Source organism: Cyclopterus lumpus, chromosome 5 (assembly GCF_009769545.1).
Source record: "Cyclopterus lumpus isolate fCycLum1 chromosome 5, fCycLum1.pri, whole genome shotgun sequence".
In the NCBI taxonomy this organism is placed as follows: domain Eukaryota; kingdom Metazoa; phylum Chordata; class Actinopteri; order Perciformes; family Cyclopteridae; genus Cyclopterus; species Cyclopterus lumpus.
The window spans coordinates 3,516,149-3,537,208 of record NC_046970.1 but is presented as its reverse complement, the minus strand read 5'-3'; the positions used below and the strand labels follow the sequence as shown (position 1 = coordinate 3,537,208).

Below are 21,060 nucleotides of genomic sequence, written 5' to 3'. Positions count from 1 at the left end.
CACATTTAACCATTATGACGACAGAAACACGGATTTCATAAACCGGGTTTAATTGGTCGAGCTCAAACAAAAATCAGGACACGTCATGAACAACCATAGATGGGATGTATACTGTAGATAGTTGGAGCCTTTAAGTTCAATGCTGCCGGACATATAAACTCACGTGTGTGTGTGTGTGTCAACAGTGTTTCCTTAACCTTCACATTATCCATCTCAGATATATGGCTTTTATTTTTCTCTACTTAGAAAAGTATGATTAAAATCATCAGTATATACACAAATACATTCATATTTACATATTGCAAATGGTGTGTTACTCAGTTACATTATTTTTTCTTTAAAAAAAAAACCTCGCTTGGACAGGAGAACGGTACGTGTGATAGGATTCGGTAACCTACTCAATACATCTTGTAAACGAGCAACTTAGACGACCCTCGTCTTCTTCTTCTTCTTTTCAAATGTGATAAAAAAGAAAGAAAGTTAGAAACCTTTTCGTGACAAAAAGAATACAAACATTGTCAAACCATTTTTTTTTTCTTCTAGAACGAACACAAGTGTGGAAATATAACGAAATACTGCTCATTTACATTTACAGTGATACAACTGGATTTCAACCGGCGATGGATTGAAGTGTCTCAAAGCCGTCAAGTGTCAATAAAACAGGCACTAGGAAATGTTCTTGTCATTTTCTGCACTTTTCTCTCCCTTCCTGGTTGTGTCATTTTTACTGTCTTTTTTCTCCTCTCTCTTTTCTCTGCTTCTGCTCCTGTCCCGACGATCTCGGTCTTTGTCCTTGTCCTTGTCTCTGTCCTTCTCCCGGTCTTTGCCCCGGTCTTTGCCACGGTCCCGGTCCCGGCTTCGGGATCTGTCCCGTCTCCGGTCTCGATCGCGTTCTCGATCCCGGTTTCTCCCTTTATCACGGTCTGAATCCCTCCTGTCAGAATCCCGGGCTCGGTCTCTCCTCTTATCCGTGTCTTGATCCCGATGGCGCTCTCCCTGCGTCTCCCTGTGCCTCTCGCCCTCCTTCGCTCTGCTGCGGTCTCTCTCCCGGACCCGCTCCGGATCGCGGTCTTTCTCCCGGACCCGCTCCGGATCGGGATCTCTTCCTCGAGTACGCTCCGGATCGCGGTCTTTCTCTCGGACACGCTCCGGATCACGTTCTTTCTCTCGGACACGCTCCGGATCGGGATCTCTTCCTCGAGTGCGCTCCGGATCGGGATCTCTTCCTCGAGTGCGCTCCGGATCGGGATCTCTTTCTCGAGTGCGCTCCGGATCGGGATCTCTTTCTCGAGTGCGCTCCGGATCGGGATCTCTTGCTCGAGTGTGCTCCGGATCGGGATCACTTGCTCGAGTGTGCTCCGGATCGGGATCTCTTGCTCGAGTGCGCTCCGGATCGGGATCTCTTTCTCGAGTGCGCTCCGGATCGGGATCTCTTCCTCGAGTGCGCTCCGGATCGGGATCTCTTTCTCGAGTGCGCTCCGAATCGGGATCTCTTCCTCGAGTGCGATCGGGATCTCTTCCTCGAGTGCGCTCCGGATCCCTTTCTCGAGTGCGCTCCGGATCGCGGTCTCTTTCTCGAATGCGCTCTGGATCGGGATCTCTTTCTCGAGTGCGCTCTGGATCGGGATCTCTTTCTCGAGTGCGCTCCGGATCGCGGTCCCTTTCTCGGACGCGCGCTGGATTGCGGTCTCTCTCCCGGCTACGCTCCAAATTGTGATCTCTTTCTTGAGGACGCTCCGAGTCGTGATCTCTTTCTCGAGGACGCTCCGGATCACGTTCTCTTTCTCGAGGACGCTCCGGATCACGTTCTCGAGGACGCTCCGGATCACGTTCTCGAGGACGCTCCGGTTCGCGTTCTCTTTCTCGAGGACGCTCCGGATCGCGGTCTCTTTCTCGAGGACGCTCCGGATCGCGGTCTTTTTCTCGGCTGCGCTCCGGATCGCGGTCTCTTTCTCGGACACGCTCCGGATCGCGGTCTCTTTCTCGGACTCGCTCCGGATCGCGGTCTCTTTCTCGGATTCGCTCCGGATCACGTTCCCTTTCTCTGGCTCTATCCCACTCTCGCTCTCTGCTCCACCGCTTGCCCGGTCCTCTGTCCCACGATGGCCTTCCATCGTGGGGGACTTCCCGCTCTCTTTCCCTCCGGCAGTCCTCAGACAGCTCCCGCTGTCTCTCTTCAGAGGGTTGTGAAGGACCAGGAGCAAGGTCTCTGTGCCCTCCTTCAAAGTGACTGAAGCGATCTCCGATGCGTGGGTCAGATTCCTCTCGGGCGGTGCTGCTCCTCCTCCTCATTTCGGGAGAGTGGCGGCGCCAGGGGTCGTCCCGGAGCATATCAGGACTGTGAGCTGCCATGCGACTTGGGGGACCTATGGGCGCCTCTGGAGGAGTTGGCAGTAGTGGCCCACTGTGGCGAACAGGTCTAGCCTCATCAGAGTGCCTATCTAAGCGGTACCGCTCAGATCCTCCAAAACACTGAGATGGGTGGGGTCTATTCTCCTGAGGGAGAGGACCTCGGTGCTCATCAAACGATCCTCGATGTGGTGGTGAGGCAAGTGGTCTGGAGCTTTCATACTGGTTATGTGGATTGAAGTGCTGTCCGCTCATCTCGCTGCTGGAAGGTGGGCCTCTTCTGTCCTCATACTGGTTAGGTGGAGGTCCTCGGTATGCTGGACCTGGCGGGGGACCATGATTGTCTTTAAAAATATGGAGAGGGTTTGGATTCTGGTCCACACTTAGCTTGAAAGAGTTAGAATGGTCTCTGTTGTAGTGCTCTGCAGGGCCTCTAGGTTGGTCTACAATCGGGGGTTGAGCCCCATGGTCCCCATACTGAGAAGGCGGAGGACCCCTGGGCCCTGGGAAGTGGGACGGAGGAGGGAGCCTGTTTTCAAAGTGACTGGGAGGTGGCCCCGTGAAAGGTGGAGGAGGACCTCTGTTTGCAGGGAAATTAAATGGTGGTGGAGGACCAGTGAATCTTGGTGGAGGTAAACTGTTCTGTCCATCAAAAGAAGGAGGTGGGGGAAGGCCTGGGGGGAGGCCTTGCTGTCCAATGTGCTGTGGGGGAATGGAGGGATTAAACATTTGAGGAGCAGGACCTCTCTGTGCCATTGGAGGGAATGGTGGTGGTCCTCTGAGTGGCATGATATTCTGAGGAGGTGGGCCAGAAAGAGGAGGCTGCTGCTGCTGCTGCTGCTGCTGCGGTGGTTGGGAGCCTGGCCACTGATTCTGATAGGGAGGGCGGTATGCAGTCGGAGGCGGTCCATATTGCTGGCTGTTGTCAACCTGCATGGGGAGAGGACCACGTACAAGGGGAGGAACATGCATGGGTGGAGGGGGTCCCTGCATGTGAGGGGGGCCCGACATTGGAGGAAGACCTTGCATGGGTGGAGGCATAGACATCGGAAGAGGCCTTGCTGTCAGGTTCTGTCCCTGCATCGGATGGGGCGGGGGGAAGTTGGATATTTGGGGAAGGTCAGCTGGAGGTCTATACTCGCTGTCATAGCCTGACGCTGACATGTGACGCGGCATGTGATAAGGCTCAAGCGATTTGGAAGTGTCAACCATTGTTGTGCTTTGAGTGAGTACTGGGATTGTCAACGGTATTGTGGAGGTGTTGGTAGGCTCATCGTAATAACTCATGTTTGATGCATCTTGGCTATTCTCCTCATAATCCGAGTCCTCATTAGCTTTTAAAATACTCGCAGCATTTGGCCAAATACTATACATGTCCAGCTCGGTTTCTGTCTCGATTGGCTCAGCTTCCACAGTTTTCACTTCTGTGTCATCCATGTAGTTGAAATCCATATCAGGTTCCACGTCCTCTCCTAATAATGGAATCGCTACCTCCGATTCATCCGACTGCATGAAGGGTAGCGTCTCACTCTTCACTTCCTCGGGAGGCAGCGGTGTATCCGGGCCTTGTGAGGAGTCTGGGAGTTCAGTAACATCAGACAGCGGAGGTTCTTGAACCACAGCTTGTGAGAAAAGAGTCGAATCCACCAACGGAGCAGACGTCTCCTCTTGATCCTCAGGTTCGTCGGTCAGCTTCTGGCCGGACGCCGCCTGGCGAGGATCCCTGCTCTGTCGGGGATCTCTCTTCTGGTTGATCAAGGGAGAAATTGATGAAGATTTCACGAGTTCCTCAACCTTTTTGCCAAGCTGCATGAGCTGAGTATTGGCCAAAAGAGCTTGGGTAGTTTGAGTTAAGAGTGCGTCTGGAAGTGTCAATGAGGCACTAGGTGTCCCTATAGAAGACATTGGCTGTTCTGCCTTTTTCTGGAATGCCTGCTCCCCGATCTGTTTGAGGCTCTCTAAGATCTTTTGTGGATCAGCTATCAATTCAGTTGCAACCTTAACTTTACTTGGTACGACAGGTTTGACATCTTCAAATATCGAGTCATCCTCTGGGTCATACGCCACATCATCAACTTCATTTGTAACCGTATCGGACTGTTTAGAGATTTCAGGCGTGCTTACTACCTCAACAGGTTTCTTAGGCACACTGTAGCCTCGACTGGGGTCATATTCCTCTTCTGGATCATACGGTCTGTCATCTTCGTCCTCCTGCACTTGTTTCTCTTTAGAAATATGTGCAAACTGCTGCACGATAGGGTCTAGCATTGTAGAGGTCTGGACAGAGAGTTCACCAGCCTGATCAGACGGAGAGTTGGACGCTTCAGAGTCATGCTTTTTCTTCCCAAAGAGAGTTTTGAGAATGGTCTGAAGAGGAGTAGTAGTTGCTGCAGAGGAAGCAATAGAGCTGGATGAGGATGGGGAGTCCCTGCCGGCGGTTGTGCTCGTAGCTTTGACAGAGGACAGAAAAGAAAAGATGGAGGAGGTGGCCACACTGCTGCTTGAGGTCTCAGACGGGTTAAGTGGAGGTGACCCTGGAGGAGTTGTGCTGAAGGGGATTTCAAGACTCTGCCGTGAGCTTCTTTCTGTTCTGACTGGAGGAGATGGCCTTGGGAGGCCAGCGTCATCTGCATCTTTGGTTTGAGCCTTGAAGCGTTTTTCCTCCGTTTCCAATGGAGCGCCGGCACGCTTCCTGTCCTTCTGGCAGATCAGCAGCCCCAAGAGGAGGTTGGGACGAGCGGGTTCGAGCCCTGCAAAATGGACAAATCACACAAGAATCTTTGAAAACATTTGCATGTGAACCAACAGATACAAAACAGAGGGACATTCTTTCTATAAACTACTGAAACAAAAGTTTTGTTTAAGTATTTTTGACGTATTAGACAGTAAACCGGGTGAAATGAGAGCCTGTAAAATATGTTCCTCAATCCATACATAAATAACTAATAGGACAAAGAGCATTATCAAATATAAAGTTCTCAAGTATATCCTATAAGACAAATGGTAGAAATGTGCTGTATAGTTAGTAGTCATTAAACTTGTTTAACTAAAAAACTAAAGTAAAGAAACATCCACGTAAATGAGCTGCTAAGAAACATTTGTCATCATTAGGTTTGTGTTTCAAGTCATTATTAAAGATGGCCTGCCAGATATAACCAAGAGTTAAAATAAACAAATAGAAATCCCTCTAAATCATTCACTGACATTGCTAGATTGCACCAGGAAATTGCCAAAACATGATTGTAAGAAAGACCCCAACATGCAAACTGCAACATAATTCTGGTTCATCAACAGGTGCATACAATAAATTTGATATAGGATCATAACCAGCCTGGTCACAGAAACAGACAAAATCAAGTTGTCTTATTTTATTTTTTAAGCTTTGCAATTAATGAAAAAGGGAAGAGAAAAAAACTCTTCTTTCTGGGGCACAATCTGCAGCTGCAGATGTAAAACCTTTCGACTCACCACAGCTGCAATGGCATTGTGGGTAGTGTTCACTCTGTTGCACAATCCCTGGTTTCTAAGTTTACATTAAGCACTTATGCTTCATTTAGGAGGACATCTTAAGCACCAGTGGTTAAAACCAGTGGTGCAGCATGCTACCAAATTATTGATGTTACGTCATGTAAATGTATTGATTACACAGCGGTTCACGTATGTTTATGTAGGAGTCTTAACAAACAACAGGCTGAGACTGGACCGCACCAACCTGCGATGCAAACTTCCTTTATTAGAAATGTGTGATACAAAGTTAGATACACAGCAGCTGTTATTTGCACAGAAGTGTGTCACTCAACATGGACTATCAGTGCCCCCTGCAGTACAAACCCATGAATGAACACAGGCTCTCATTTCAACCCGGAGTCCAACAACAGGTATTACACTAACTAAAAAGGGGTATATTTGTGTTTTCTTGTAAACGCTTACCTGGCCCATCAAACGGTAAGAGTTTGGAGGGTAAGGGGTCCTTTGAGCTCAGTGGGATGAGATAGAGGTCTTTGATACGACGGTTGTTGTTCGCCACCACACCGAATCGTTTCCTGCTGCTAAAGTAAGAGAACAGAGAGACATACGCCACCTCCTCCTCCTCGGTGGCTGGGTGGAAACGGATCAGACACAGTTCCTGCAAAAAGACAAAGAGAGCAAAAACTAGAGTGTGAGGGATGCAAGGCCTTTAAAGAAAGCTCTTTCAATACGAATTATTGTTTCCCCACCGAACGAACCTTGGAGAGCGAGGTTTTGAGCTTCCCGACGTAATCCCACACCATGCTCGGCAATATCCGTCCTCCAACATGAATGATGTCTGGCAAATCCTGCACAACATTGGCAACACTGAGTAAGACAACTCTTGCCTTTACGTATGAATTAAGAGTTTGACATGAAGTATGAGCCGGATCGGCGGGCTAAATTTGCTAACCTCCTTCAGGTGCTCGAAGGATCCCGACACCAGGTAAGCCTTGGTCACAAACTTGGCCACGGACGGCATGTGGATTAACCCTTTCCAAATCTTCTCTTGACCGTGGAGGAAGATGGCCGTCTCACCATCAGGAGGAGGCGCAGATGTACTGTAAAAAAACAAAACGCTCTTCTTTTTAGAGAAAACCCAAAATCCAAATCTACGACCCGTATCCCATTTATTGTCTACAGGGCTTTCCTCAAAGGTTAGCACAATGACGCTGCCCTATCAAGCGCTACTTTAGCACCACTCATCCTGTACAACAATGAGAGTTGTACGTACAGTATATTCATGCAATTTTAGTAAACAATGTAAAAAAATAAATAATTTTTAATGTTAATTCTTTAAATTGTGATGAGTGAGCACCTTGTTTTTGCCGTTTTGGATGGCGCTACCGACGATGGTGGTGCTGGGGGCATTGGCAGCGGCGCCTTGGGTGCCACTTCCCCCAGGGCACTGATGGGAGCTGGGAGGGGTTCTGCAGAGTTGTTGATGGCTTTTTCTGGAGCCGGGTAGCTGACCGTTACAGCGGCGCTGTGCCTCGCCATGCGGGGGTCTCTGCGGGTGATGCTGACGGAGGACACGGTGGGGTTGATGGGTGTGGGGGCCTGGGCCAGGGGCGCCAGCAAACTGAGGTCCAGCTGCTGCTGCAGCGATTCGGGGACAGCCGGCTCCATGTTAGTCGGGTAGGATGGAGGGTTTGGGTAGGCTGAGGGGTCTTGGTGCTGGTGACCCGGGGTGACCTGTGAGTGGCCGGCAGGAGAGACGTCTCCAGACTTTGACAAATGCTGCTCTTGTCTGGCGGGCCGAGCTTCAGGCTTCTTGTTCAGTTTGGCTTTCTTAGCTGCGGGCTCATCTTCGGACTTCTGACCTACAGGGAAAGATTTAAAAGAGTCATCCGTTACATCTGTCCAACAAACGCCATCAAATTCACCGGCTGAATGTGAACCACTGACGTTTTCTCGTCTCGCATGGCCTATCCTTTACCTGTGCATATTTTACAGTTGAGGTCGAATAGGTGAGTCCTGTGTTGAGAAGTGGTGTCTTTGAGCATGGTACCGAAAATATCCAGCATGCCGCTGCTCCCCTCCGCAGCGGAGGGCTGAGCCGGAGCTGAAGGAGGGACGCAAGACTCATCCTGGTCCTGTGGACACAGTAAAGATGGACCTCCGTCAACACTCGGGTGAACTAGAACAGACGACAGTCACTCCCACAACGCACAGAACTCGGGGATTACTATCATGTACAATATTGGAGACGCGGGTATGTTTTAATGCCAAACAGTGAAGACGAAAGCCACAGCTTCAATGAGAAAGTAACAGCATCGGGGGAAAAACAGGACAGTTGTCAAGCTGACCGACCGGAGATGTCGTGGCTATGCTCTTTACTTTGTCAGACATGTCTAACAGTTGTGTTCCCAAGCACCTCATGCAAAGAGGAAAAGGAAAGTGTGAAAGCTAGAAAAAGACAGCATGCCACCACTTACTGCAGCGGAAGCCATGCGAGAAGAAGTGGTGGCAGAGATACATACATCTGTATCAGACGTGGGCGGAGCGTCCTCCATATCCAGGCTGTGTGAGCTTGCGTCGTGCCTGCTGCTGCTCTTGGAATGCCCCGAATGGGCCCTCGCACCAGGAGACTGGGCCTGCAGGGGACAAGCGCATATGCTGGAGCAATTGTATACATCCTGGAGTAGTTTCTCTCTTTAAAAAAAAAAACAACTCTCGACAGTGAGCCCTTTGAGCTTGAAGTTGACCTGCGTTTCAGTTCAAGGGACGTGACAATTACCTCTGCGGCGTCTGGCTTCTTCCACTCGGATATCTCTTTGGAGAGCAGCTCTTCCGCACTTAGTCTCACCAGTCTGAAGGGACTCACCTCCCCACCCACCACCCTGTAGAACAAGCCCTGAGGCAAACACAACACACAGGGAATTTAACATCTCCACAGGAGGGGACATCAAACAAACCGAAGCTGCTCAGCTCCATACAAAACACTGTGTGTGTGTGTGTGTGTGTGTGTGTGTGTGTGTGTGTGTGTGTGAGTGCGTGCGTGTGCACGACAGAAAAGACAAGAGCAGGCATGTTTACGTGGACTCACTTTGTTTTTGGGGTCCTTCAGGTTGAACATGAGGGACCTGTACTTGTTCTTGTACCTGCTGTCGGTGTTAAGACAGAGGTTGAACATTTCCTTCTCAATGGCGACCGACAACCTCGCCACCTCAGTCTCAGTCTTTTTCAGATCGTCACTGTCGTTCACCCTGGAGGGACCAAAAACAAATATTTTAGTTTGACCGTTTCGCTAAAGATTTACAGAGTAATTCTCATTTATTTTTTAAAGGTTTTGCGGGACTCGTACCTCTTGTAGATGATGTCTGTCAGCGAGCGGCGGATGTTCGTCCTCATCTGGTTGTTGGGCGGCAGCGGCGGCACCAGGGACGCCGGAGTGGCCGAAGGCGCCGAATGTGGGGGCCTGGAGGACGAGGAGTGGCTGGAGGGAGCGGTAGGAACCGGAGTGGACGGGACTCTGGAGGATGAGGAGGACTTGCCCGAGGATGGAACCTCCTTTTGTTGAGGAGCCTTCTTGGGAATGGTAAAGTTGGACTTGGTGACTCTCAGCGCTCCCGTGACGTGGATCGGACCAGAAGGGAAGCGAGACGGAGCGTGGGCCGCCGCCTGGCCTTGTTTCTTGGACTTGGCCGCTGTTTTACTCGGGGGTGCCGCGGGTTTCCTGGACACCTTCGAGCTGGCGGTCTGAGGGGACGGCTTCTTGCCCTTCGGGGTGACCTTTGCTGCTTTCGTGGCCGGGGACTTCTTGTTTCCTTTGACCGGCGCTGCGGACGCCAGTGGAGGAGTCTCAGCAGCCGGGACCGGGACCTTCTCCTTCTCACTCGGCTTCTCTTCTTTCGGGGGGGCTGAAAACCAAAGAAGACACACCAAACATCATTCTCAACACGACATGCAGAGGGACGGTATTGTAACGCTGCAGGTTATCAAGAAGCGGGGTCCTGTAATGGAAGAGACTGCATTGTTTATGAAATGACACCAAATTCATAGAAAAAAAAAACACACAAAAGTACACATTAGTAACCGTGTACAAGCTGAACACTGCAATACACATTCTGAAATAAACACAATGTTGACAACTGGGCAGTTAAAAAGCCCTTGTTTATTTGTAGCAGTGGATGGCAGGTACATTGTACTGTTTAAGCAGGTATATTTAATAAGGAAGAGATATATTCTTCCCGATCATTTAACTGCAGTAGTTTGTATATCGCTCAGCTCAGCTAAAGCTACGTCTCAGAGAGGTTACTCATGAATCTGGGAGCAAACTCATCTAGACCAGCTAGATATTCATAACTTCCTCCATCTCAAACTTAACATATAAAAAAAATATATATATTCATTCCCATCAACTACAAACCTCAATGGGGCTGATGACCCAAACTAGATCCAAATCTTATTTATGGTTCTTTCATGTCAGGTACAAATGTATAATACATTTCTCCAAACTACATAAAAGAGAAGTATATCAACCAAGTTGCACCAAGACCTGTATGACAATACACCCTCATCAAATCCTTCATCCTCCATTATGTTACAGCCGCCCTTGGAACCAGCGTGAACCCGACCAGAACACAAACTAGACGCCGACTCAAATGCATGAAACACAATGTGCAGAGCAACAGAACGGTGACCCGAAGCAACCGAAAAACCATCTTCTGAAGACGGTCGCAACACACAGAGCAGATCAATGCGCCATCATCTCCTCCCTCCTGATCAACCAGTGGTCTCACTGATCTCCTGACACGAGGCGTTGGATAAACATTAACCCTTTCTATCTCATCCATTAAGATCCAGAGAATGCCTTCAATGAGCCTATTTAACAAAAAATAAAATAAAGAGAGGTGAAACCAAACTATCCACATTTCATTGCAACAAAACGTTCCTCTCAATACACATCAGATGTCATCAGGTGCAAAATGTGTGTGGTAAAAACTTGAGCCCGGGTCTCCTCCCTCTTCTGAATCTGTGTGATCAGCCCGGGTCTTCGGCCTCTATCTTCTGCCGCGGCCCTCCTGAACTTCACTGCAGTGTCTCCAGGCGGTCTGGTTCCCGGGGGTTTCGTTCTTTTGGGCTGTTGGCCATCTGGGGGGGGGCGTGGGGGGCTCGAGTGTCATGTCTCCAAAGTGTAAGTAGATTTATCAGTTGTGTGTTGGGAGCTGAATCGCTCAGGATATCCTACAGCAAGCCAACATAATCAATCAAGGCATCCTAAAATCTGTTATATCACCTTTTATTTTAAAGCCAGTTTCCCACGAGTAGTTCTGCAATATGAATAGTTAATTCAATATGAATCAAAAACTTTGAAGTCAGCCTGTTACCCACAGAATTAAGGGGTGGAGGGGGAGAAGAAAAACACAAAGTTGAGCTCAATATGAACTGGTAACTGGCTTCTGGTGCACCTACCTGCTGGAGAAAAGGAGGACCTTTTTAATGACACAACAGCTGCGGTGATGAACCCAGGAAGAGGAGAGACTTATGTGGGTCGTCACTCAAAAAGACCACACGGCACACCATTCATCACATCTAGACATCTCATGGTGGAGATCACGGCTCTCCTATCATTGCTACCGTGTGATCCTCTAAATGGTTTCATCTACAGTGCTGCATTATGACGGAGGAATTTGATGCAGCAGAGGTGTCCTTACTTTTAGTCTATAGCATGGGACACGATCCAAAAAGGGTTAAAGCTGGATCCGTATGACCCATAATACTTAATCGTGTTAGACGCTCCTTGCCTGATAAATGCCTTCAGTTTTCACGCTGCTGTCTTTAGTTTAAAATCGCAGGCTTTCTGTCAAAGAATTCCCCAAGCTGAGATAATCCTGGTGACATCACAGCCGTAGAGGACCGCTGTGTTCACGTGCCTAATAAAAGTAATAATGAAAGGATCTGGATGAGTGCAACCCGAGTGCCCCTTTCAAAATAAATGTTCTGGATTATTGAATACTTACCCAAAGCCACAAATAGCACTTACCTTCTTTTTTTTTTTTTTTCACAGCTGCCAACATTTCATTGAGTGACAAAAACCTTTTTTACATTATCAAAATCACAACACTTTGCAAAAGGTTTTTTGATCTAGCGTAAAAAAAAAAAACCAGCGCAGATCACCTCCAGAGCACTCGTGTCTGTCCCCCAATATGTACGGATCACTTCGACATTACGTTAGCGCCACATGGACCACATTTATAATGGAGCAATAACAACGTGGTGTCGACAACAGCCCCCAGGCCTTCAAAGAGATACATACACTTTTTGTTTAACACTGTTGGTGATATGGGTGTAGTCTTTTCTGGTGTTACTGCAATGTAATTATGGTCGCTGGACCAGGACGCAGTGGCCGGCGGGGGCGGGTGTTCCTCGGCATTCTCGTCGTCGCAGTCATCCTCCATTTCATCGTCGTCATCCTCTTCCTCATCGTCATCATAATCATCTGGATCAGCGCTGTGGTCTTCCTCGCTGTCCGACTCCTGCTGGGCTTTCTTCTGCGTCTTCCTCCCACCAGTTACTCTCCTCTGGGGGGGGGGGGAAAAAAACACACACACATTCAGCCCTTTTAGTAAAAGTAAACATGTAAACGGTGACTGCCAAAATACAGACTTGATAGATTCCCCCACAAGATGCCAGGAAAATACATCCGTGGTAAACAAACAGCAACGAACTCGCACGGTCTTCAGTTCGCCTGCTCAGCGTTTGTCCGTCCTAACCGCTGATCACAGTGTGCGTGCAGAGTAAAAATCAGAGTAAATTCAGAGTAAATTCAGAGTAAATTCATAGCATTACTGCTTACAACACTCTGCGTTGGCGGCATCTATATTGCGCTGCATGTAGCATCTAAGCTTCTGTAGATCTGGACATATTTCTATGAAAAATAGTAATAAAAAATAATCATTTTTTAAAACTACATTTTTCGAAGCAGGTCCATTTTAAAATGGTCAAAGCCAGCGACTCAGACATTGACTTTAGGGACCTAAGCTCAACACCGTCAGCCAAATAGCAGTTCATTAAATTTACGCCGTATGGATCTTTCCCTGAATGTACACATGACTTGAAGTAATTAAAAGGTTGCAATGCATGCAGGGTAAGATATGTTCGCTTAGAGCACATCGTTTCTTGAAGGTTCAATCCCATTTGGGCTTTCAAAGAACTGAAACCACACGGTTTTTAATCCAGCTCCGACTGCACAGGGAACCGGTGACTCCTGCGGAGATTTGATGTTGTTGCAGGGGCCAAAATTAGGTCAACACTAGGCTAAGAGCAGAAGCACAACATTAAACTATACACAACAGTAAATGGGCAACAACATTGTTTATCTCATCACTCGGATAGTATAACAATTAGGTCATTGGGATCTAATCACATTCCTCGACACCTTGAAATGCTTTGGACCATTTCACGATCCAGTGGAAATGATCACGGTTCAGTTAAATGGGCCACTTGCTCATTTGGATCTGATCCACTGGACTTGACCTGCTCCACTGCCAGGTCCCAGCACATCCAGGTTACCATTGTGAGCCGATCGCCAACAGGGAGTCCGGCTTCTTATTATGAAAGAGCCGATAAACACCAAAAGTAGGTCGCTGAGCCACAAAATGTGCTTCTTAACCATCAAGATGAAATTAGGACGCAGCAGCTGTCGGTTAACTTTAGCTCCGCAATTTCACTTCCAGGATGCATTTTTAGAGCAACAGTAAATCTTTCTGAACCACTTTAATCAGACTCGGATATAGACTCTCATCAAACATTATCAAAAATGCAGAGGGTGCAGCCATATGCCACAAAAATGCATATGACTAATAACTGTGGGAGTGTTAAAATTAAACAGTGAAACCAGCCACCATGACATCAAAATACAAGTCTAACAAAAACCCAGTGAGGAAAGTCTCAAACGGTGATACATAAGATCAGGAAGTCTAATATCTACACCACTATGACACAGGCCGTCACGGCTACCCTGCACAGCCCCTCTCATCGGGTAGAAGGACGTGAACGAGAGGCAAAAAGCAACATTTCAAGTGGTCCGAGTTACCTTTGGCGCGGACTTGGTTCTCTGAGCCGCGTCCTTCTGCTTGGGCTCTTTGACGTCAGTGATGGACTTCATGGCTGCAGCCGCGTGTCTCAGGATGCAGCCGTTGCCACAGTAGACCGAGTCCGGCTGGGCGTTATTCTCACAGCCGGGCCCGATGCACTTGGGGAGCGAGGAGTCCTCGCTAGTCTTCTCCTTCGGCGCCTCCGCCGTCGGCGTCGTTTTCACCTCCACGTTCGACGCCACTTTCTCCTCCGTGTCCGCCGGCGCTTTGGGCTCTGCCGGCTTCTTGTCCGCGGTCGGAGCTGATTTCTGGTCTGCTTTTGGCTGGGCTGGCTGCTGTAGGGCCTGCTTCAAGTCGGTACACAATAAAAGTAACAGCTAATAACAATGCCGTTTTGCATAGTTTGACAATACCAGCTTACTGAATTTACGATTCATTCTTCTGATAACAGGGATTTGCATAACGGTTTCAAGTTGCGATAGGCTGCCATCACCAAACCTTTCACCATTCATGCGTCCACAAAAGAGATTTAGAATATGGTCTTTGGGACCTGAGCTGTATTCCCTAAACACAGTAAAAACATGCGCAGACTCAAATCGCACAACCAAAATCACAACATAGCCCCACTGCAATTTTAAAAATCACACAAATCAAAATATCTTATAAAAAAAAAAGGCAAAATGTGTCATATACCATTTTACATTAAATGTTATTGTGCCGAAGAAATGATCTTGCTTACACATCTTATTCTACAGACTTAAGAAAGCATATTTGTTTGGTACAGATCCCACATAAAAAACAACTTTAAAAAACATACCATAATCATTTTTATTTGTTCTTCAATGAAAATGGGGATGTATAAATGATCCTGCCCTCTAATATCCCCCCAAAAAATTACCAAATGGTTTAGCCACACTCAATAACAGCTGGAGTCACGAAGCACTGGACTGCGAGTCAGAGATTGGGGAATAATTAAAATGTACTTTAAAAGACTTCAAATCGGTTCAAGTATGAACCGTTTACAGCATCAAATATTTAACAATGGCATCATATTAACTTTGAAATTACACAGCATTGACATGCCACCGACCACATGACTAAAACGTCATTGCCTTCGTGGACTCCCGATCCTTCCTTGAAGTTATGAATTCAATGATAAATTGAAATGTATATGGGCTGTAGTGATACTATACATCCTTGTGTTTGACCGTACTTTATGTCAGACTGTACCATTTTAACTGTCTCATGTATTGTATGCATTGTGTTTTGTCTGTTCTTTGGACCCCAGGAAGCTCAGCAGCCACCGGAGCATCTAATAGGGATCAAGTTAATGAACAATAAACATGCACTGGCAAAACAAAAAGCAGAGCAAATAAGACAATGATTGAATAGCTCGACTCAGAACACAGTTCAAAGCCTTTTAAGTTGTAACCTACCGGCTGAAAGATCTTTATCTTCTTTTTCCCAGTTGGATTCGTAGCTTTCTCTATCCTGCCTTTGATGCCCAGGTCCTCGGCTCCCTTCTCTTCGGTTCCAGCCGTGGAGGACGGCGAGGCCGCCACAGCCTGGAAAGCCGACAGACCGACGTCTACCCCGCCAGTGTTCGTTTTCTCTGCAGAGGTCCCAGCGTAAAAAGAGAGCGCCGAAGTCGTTGCTTTGAGCTTCCCGATATCTGTGCTCATTGATAGGATGGACGTGGCGGGTCTGACCACCTGGTTTTTCTTGGCGGTGCAATTAGGGCAGATGTAGTCTTCACCATTTCTCTCCATCAGGCGCCCGCGAGCCTCTGTGATGCCCACGCAGTCTCCGTGAAACCACTCCTCGCAGCGGTCGCAGCAGATCATGAACCTAGTGAGCACAAAACATTTATATAGTGCCACGTTTATTCAAAGTAAGTCGTAAATAAATAAACTGTCTGCCACACCTCGTGGAGTAGATTAGGGATGTAACATGTGGTTGCAGACCAAATACAAATTATTTAAAATCTCATTTCATTAATTACACTTTTTAAAAAAGGTGCAATGTAAAGGATTCAGAGCTGTAACATAGCAGCTAACAACTATTATACATGTTAAGCTAGCGGAGTAAAGGTGTCCGGAAATAAATGTAACCGTGTGTTGTAATGCAAGCTTCTCCTTACATTGTTGACAACGCTCTGCCGGCCGCGTGTTCTTTTAGTGCATGTGAGCGCGCCACACTGGCCAGCTCATGCTCTCTGCGCTAATACGACAGTTACAGGTAATAACGCCTGTCGCGCGGTGCACCGGCCCCCAGGTAAACAAGGTTAGCTCTGCCAGCACTTTTTGCTGCAGTTAGCACCGATAGCTGTGAGCCGCTGGCTCAGCCCGAGACATGTTAAGAGCTGTTGAGGCTAAAAATGCTCCAAATCTCTCATATAGCACCTTTAAAAAAAGGACCAACGCGTGAGATTTACGAGGCTCTACAGGCAGAAATGGAATACATGTTCATTATTACATTCTCATGTTTTCATTAGCGTACGACCAACTGAAACTAAGAACGGAACGCCATGTTGCATGGTCGTCTGTAACCGCCGTGCTAGACGCCACTTCATCCCACGCACACGTCCTTTAAAAACAGACACCGCGGTCATCGTGATCACATCCACACCAATAAGGGTTAAAAAAAACACACGATACGATACCTTTTGTTGTGTTTCTGGCGACAGATGCAGTAAAGGGCATTGGGGTCATAACCCCCCTCGTCCGAATCGATGGACGACGATGAGGAGGAGGATGAAGAAGATGTGGAGGAGTCATTCTCATCATCGTTGTCTTCTTGTGTCTGAGGCTTGTGTGCCAATCCAGCAGCTTGGGTAGCTTTAGGCATGGCGTCTCTCTTGACTAGAGGAGTGATTTTGTTTGCAGCAGTAGCGGTGGCAGTGTTAGCAGTGGCGGCGGCGGCAGTGTTAGCAGAAGTGGCGGCAGTGTTAGCAGCGGCGGCGTTAGCAGCAGCGGCGGGGCCTTTAATGGGGGTAGTGCTCTTATTGGCGGCCTTCTTTTTATTGACGTATGTTCTTATTGGCCCACGTTTGACCAACACTGCTGCAGGCTTGTCAGTGCTTTCCTCGTCAGTCTCATCATAGTCACTCTCCTCTGTTTCCACTTTGTCATTTTCATCTGCGTGTTCGCTCTTCTCAACATCCCCTTTCCTTTCAGAGTCCTGCTCTGGCTGAGGCGGTTCTGTATTGGTGCTCCCTAAATCTTCTGGACTGGGAGAACTCTCTTCGTCTTTTTTCTCCACATCTTTATCCGCTAACTGGTCTTTCTTAGCAGCATCTCGGCTGTCCTCCTCATTCTCAGAGCTCCCCTCATTTTTGACTTCCGCTCCACCGCCTCCTCCCCGGGTCGGTCTGCCGCCTCGACTTTTCCTTTGGACCTGCTTCCTCGTGCCACTTCTCGTCCTCCTCTCTGGGGACTCGGCCTTGTCCTCTGCAGCCCTGGCGTCAGCGTTACCGTCAAAGCTGGCCTCCGAGGCAGTCTCTGCATCAGTTGGGGTTTGGGAAGGAGGATCTCCGCTTTCCAGACTGGGAGGGGCACTCTTCCTTTGCCCTCTTTTGGCAGTCGAGAGGAATTCCTCTAGTTTGTCAGTGCGCTTCGGCTGCCTGCCACTCCGACGTACGGGACAGCGGTTATCATGGCTGTCGGTTGCTGCCTCCACTGGCATCTCTCGCTTTGCAACAGTAGACCGTCGGAAACACCAAGTCTTCTTTACTTCACTGTTGGCCTTGGAGGATTTGTTATCGGGCTCCTCTAATGTCTCTTTGGCCACATTCTCGCTTTCTGTTGGAATCTGCTCTCTCGTCCCTTCTCCAAACCCTGTGAACAAACAATCAAAAGGCGGCTGTGGGCAAAAACAGATAGCATGCAATGTAGCATAGCCAAGAAACTAGTGATTGTTTTGTGAAGCAATGTCAAGCATACAAAATAATCAAAACAAATTCAAAAGTGATTCTTGGCTTGGATAAGACCCTTACTTGCCCTACATTGTCCCCCAAATTTAAAATAATGTAAAATTGTGCCCAGTATTACTACAACACCCAGACCCCTTTATTGTGAGGGGAAAAGAAGCTCAGCCAAGGTACCTTGAGAGCAGGTATCCATAGGGTCCTGGCTCTGCTCTGGCTCAGGAGCTAGAGAGAGCTCAAGGCTTGCATTCTCCTCCATAGATGATGGAGTCAATCACTACTTTCAAACAGATAGTCTACAGTTAAAAGAAGAGCACAAAAGACCAGCTATGAGTCACTCTTTTCATTTTATAATATGGAAAATACTGAGGGCTGCCACATTTTCATCAACTAGACAGTGCTGGGATTGCGCCACTTAACACAAATGTAAATATACTTGTTCCGCTTACATTCTGAACCCAAAGTTGTGACAAAGATAAACACTAAAAGTTGGAATGGAAGCATTCAGCACGAGTTCAACAGATATTTTGGAACGGCAGCTCTATTGAGGGCATGCAATGATGTCACCACTATCAAGGAGCTGAACAACTTTGTTACGGCTGCTTTCATTGGGGAGGAAGGCTGTAATAGTATTGTGTAACCAAATTAAAGTGCACACGCGGTTCCAAGCATTAGCGACAAATGCTGAGGCTAGCACGACAGAACATAAATATAGCCACAGTGGAACTAAGTGAAATACCTCCTTTTTGTTAATTCCGATTTCATAGGAGAATAAATGCTTTACAGTTTAATAACCTCTGGTGACTTGTTGCCTTTTGAGAAAAATGTGAGTGCAGTGTGATGCAGGAATATTTTAAAGTCGCCAGCAAGAGGATGTGTGTCTGTTTTTGACATCTGCACTACTGTTTGTTCTATACAAATGAAAAGATGCGTATCCTTATGCATTTGTTATTGCAGATATATTGTATCCGTGTATATCTTGGCAGATAAGTAACTATTTCAGTGCAGAAACGTTAAATTAGGGTTGAGTTACTTTAATAATGAAGAGTAGTTTGCTTGCCCTACTTCACATTTGTCCGCCTATTCAAATGTACAAGCACATTGTAGGATATTCAGTCTGTTGTCGGACCTTCTGCAGGCTATAAAAGTGTGTGCCGTTAAATCTTTAACCTGTAAATTAGCTATTTATAGATATGGCAGTATTGTGCATGTGAGGGCAGATGCTGAGTGTAGCATGATAGAATACTGAAAAAATAAAAATATTGCAATTGCATTTGTTTTACTGCACATCAAAAGGCGTTTGCCATTTGAACATTTTGATTTTATAGACCAAAAATCGGGCTGAGAACCAGAACGCCATCGTAATAGTAAAGTCTAAAAACTAATTAATTGTGGCACAACACAACTTAAAAAGTGTTACGTGTTGATTGTTTAATTCATTCCGTTTAGTGTCATTGAAAAGGAGAATTAATCAATTAAGTTAACTGTACTTCACTCAATATTGTCCAGGGCCAAAATTGTTATTCTTTCCTTTAAGGAGCAGATAATAAAAATAGACAATGACGTTACCTGTAGCAGTGATAAGCAACAGTTGTTTTTCAAACAAAACAAAGCCCTTGCACCAGTAATCATCGGTCTTGGTACAAGGCGAAAGGATCTACCAAAGAGGAAAACACAAGTTAATACTTCAGCCACGAAGTCTTGTTTACATGATAAAAACAACAAGTTGTGATCTTCATTTATCTGGGATATTTATCAATTCCACATCGGCTTGTTGACATATTAACTTTATATGATCAACATAAAAGACACAAACGCGATTGGAATTTTTTGCATAAATCGCAGTGTTATTCAAAGTTACTGCAAACGGATAACAGGACCAGCACGTACAACAATAATTAAGAAAAACATTATTTATTTATTTGTTTGCAATTATGACGTCATATCCGCTTTCAAATGATCATCGCACCATCCATCAACATGGAATAAAATCCAACCCGGTGATTAATCAGGATTCTCCCGGTGATGGTGTGCCTCTTGGTCACGACGCCGTGCCACGTGAATGGCAGGAGAACTGTTGCCATGAGGTGGGAGGGGCGCGGGGACGACGACCAAGTGTTGTATATCAGACATGGGGGGGGGGTCGCTTTCTAAAACACGAACAGAATCAGCGATGTCGCACGTTAACACGGCGATGCCATGTTCGCAAGTGGCGTACTACGGGTCCGGTAATTGCGGCTCCACACCGAAAGGCTGCACCGGGGGGGGGGGGGGCACGCGCGCCTTGTTGCGCATGCTGTAACGTCAGTAACAACACCGCCTTAATGCCAACCCCAATCTTAATACTATGCGTGAAACAATCTGGAATAGATCGGTTACGTTACCTCCTGCACACACGAAACAGCCACCGGTGGACGCACAACCCACCTTCCGCTCAATAACACTCGACCGTTAGCTAGCTAACGTCCCGTTAAAACCATGAACACGGTGGCCTATATTGTGTTGCATTATTTATACACTCCGCGTATAAAGATTAAACACGTTTTAATGCATCTACCATCTAACTTAAAACGGAGCGTTGCAGAACGTGCACTCCTAGCCAGCTAACGCTATTAGCCACCACGAGCATGTGCAAGCTAACGGACAACTCAACCTGTAGGTTAGCTATGTGCGCTAACTATTGAGCTATGCAAGAAATACGCACTTAACATCAACTACTAAACCCGTACAAGGACATGCATGTGTTTAGTAGCCAGAGTCAAATTAAATGGCGTAACTTATCCAAGTTAACGTTACAGCTAACGCTAATGTCAGGCGCAGCGGAGCCTCGAAAACCCGGAGCGGGACAACGCCTGCATTTAGCACCGATACCGCGTTGTTATCCAGGAAAAAGAAATCGCTAGCACACTAAACATTGCGGTTTTATTAGATTGTTGCATTCTACCCACCTACACGCTCGAAATACCGATAATATGCCCTCGCTCTTCGGTCAGTCCTCCATTTTCCATTCCCGCTGGATCTAGCTAGCTAACTGACTGCGGCAGATGGCTGACGGCTTAGAGAACGCGCACGGTGCGTCTGCAGCGCCCCCAGTGGTCAGGAGGGCAACTGAGCATTCACGGGACACAATGCTCAGTTAACCAAACACAAGTTAATCAATATTAGGTTCATCTTAAGGTATGTCGCGCATTTTAAATACCCTAATATATAGATGTACTTCACTTTATTGGAAACAAC

The 21,060-nt window shown here is 47.2% G+C and overlaps 1 protein-coding gene across 5 annotated transcripts; it reads right to left on the bottom strand.

The window, feature by feature from the left end:
* Positions 1–33: 33 nt before the first annotated feature.
* LOC117730299 (death-inducer obliterator 1-like) lies at positions 34–20,884 on the bottom strand. Of its 5 annotated transcripts, none has more exons than XM_034531880.1 (17): positions 20,772–20,884; positions 19,393–19,480; positions 18,001–18,119; positions 16,561–17,734; positions 15,335–15,746; positions 13,898–14,245; positions 12,119–12,383; positions 9,164–9,719; positions 8,906–9,065; positions 8,597–8,713; positions 8,295–8,453; positions 7,796–7,952; positions 7,175–7,679; positions 6,770–6,917; positions 6,576–6,665; positions 6,280–6,475; positions 34–5,099 (listed from the first exon to the last, which is right to left on the bottom strand). In XM_034531880.1, the coding sequence occupies exons 3-17, from the start codon at positions 18,080–18,082 to the stop codon at positions 667–669; spliced, it is 8,802 nt and encodes a 2,933-aa protein (XP_034387771.1). In that variant the 5' UTR covers positions 18,083–18,119; positions 19,393–19,480; positions 20,772–20,884; the 3' UTR covers positions 34–666. The 5 variants fall into 5 exon arrangements, with proteins under 5 accessions (XP_034387771.1, XP_034387773.1, XP_034387772.1 ...); XM_034531882.1 differs by having other exon boundaries at positions 8,340–8,453; XM_034531881.1 differs by having other exon boundaries at positions 13,898–14,242.
* Positions 20,885–21,060: the final 176 nt, after the last annotated feature.

Coding starts and splice junctions, on each gene's coding strand:
- LOC117730299 (XM_034531880.1), bottom strand. CDS start 18,082: ATGGAGGAGAATGCAAGCCTTGAGCTCTCTCTAGCTCCTGAGCCAGAG. Junction 17,735..18,000: donor TATGGATACCTGCTCTCAAG/GTACCTTGGCTG, acceptor GTTTGTTCACAG/GGTTTGGAGAAGGGACGAGA. Junction 14,246..15,334: donor AGATAAAGATCTTTCAGCCG/GTAGGTTACAAC, acceptor ACCGACTTGAAG/CAGGCCCTACAGCAGCCAGC.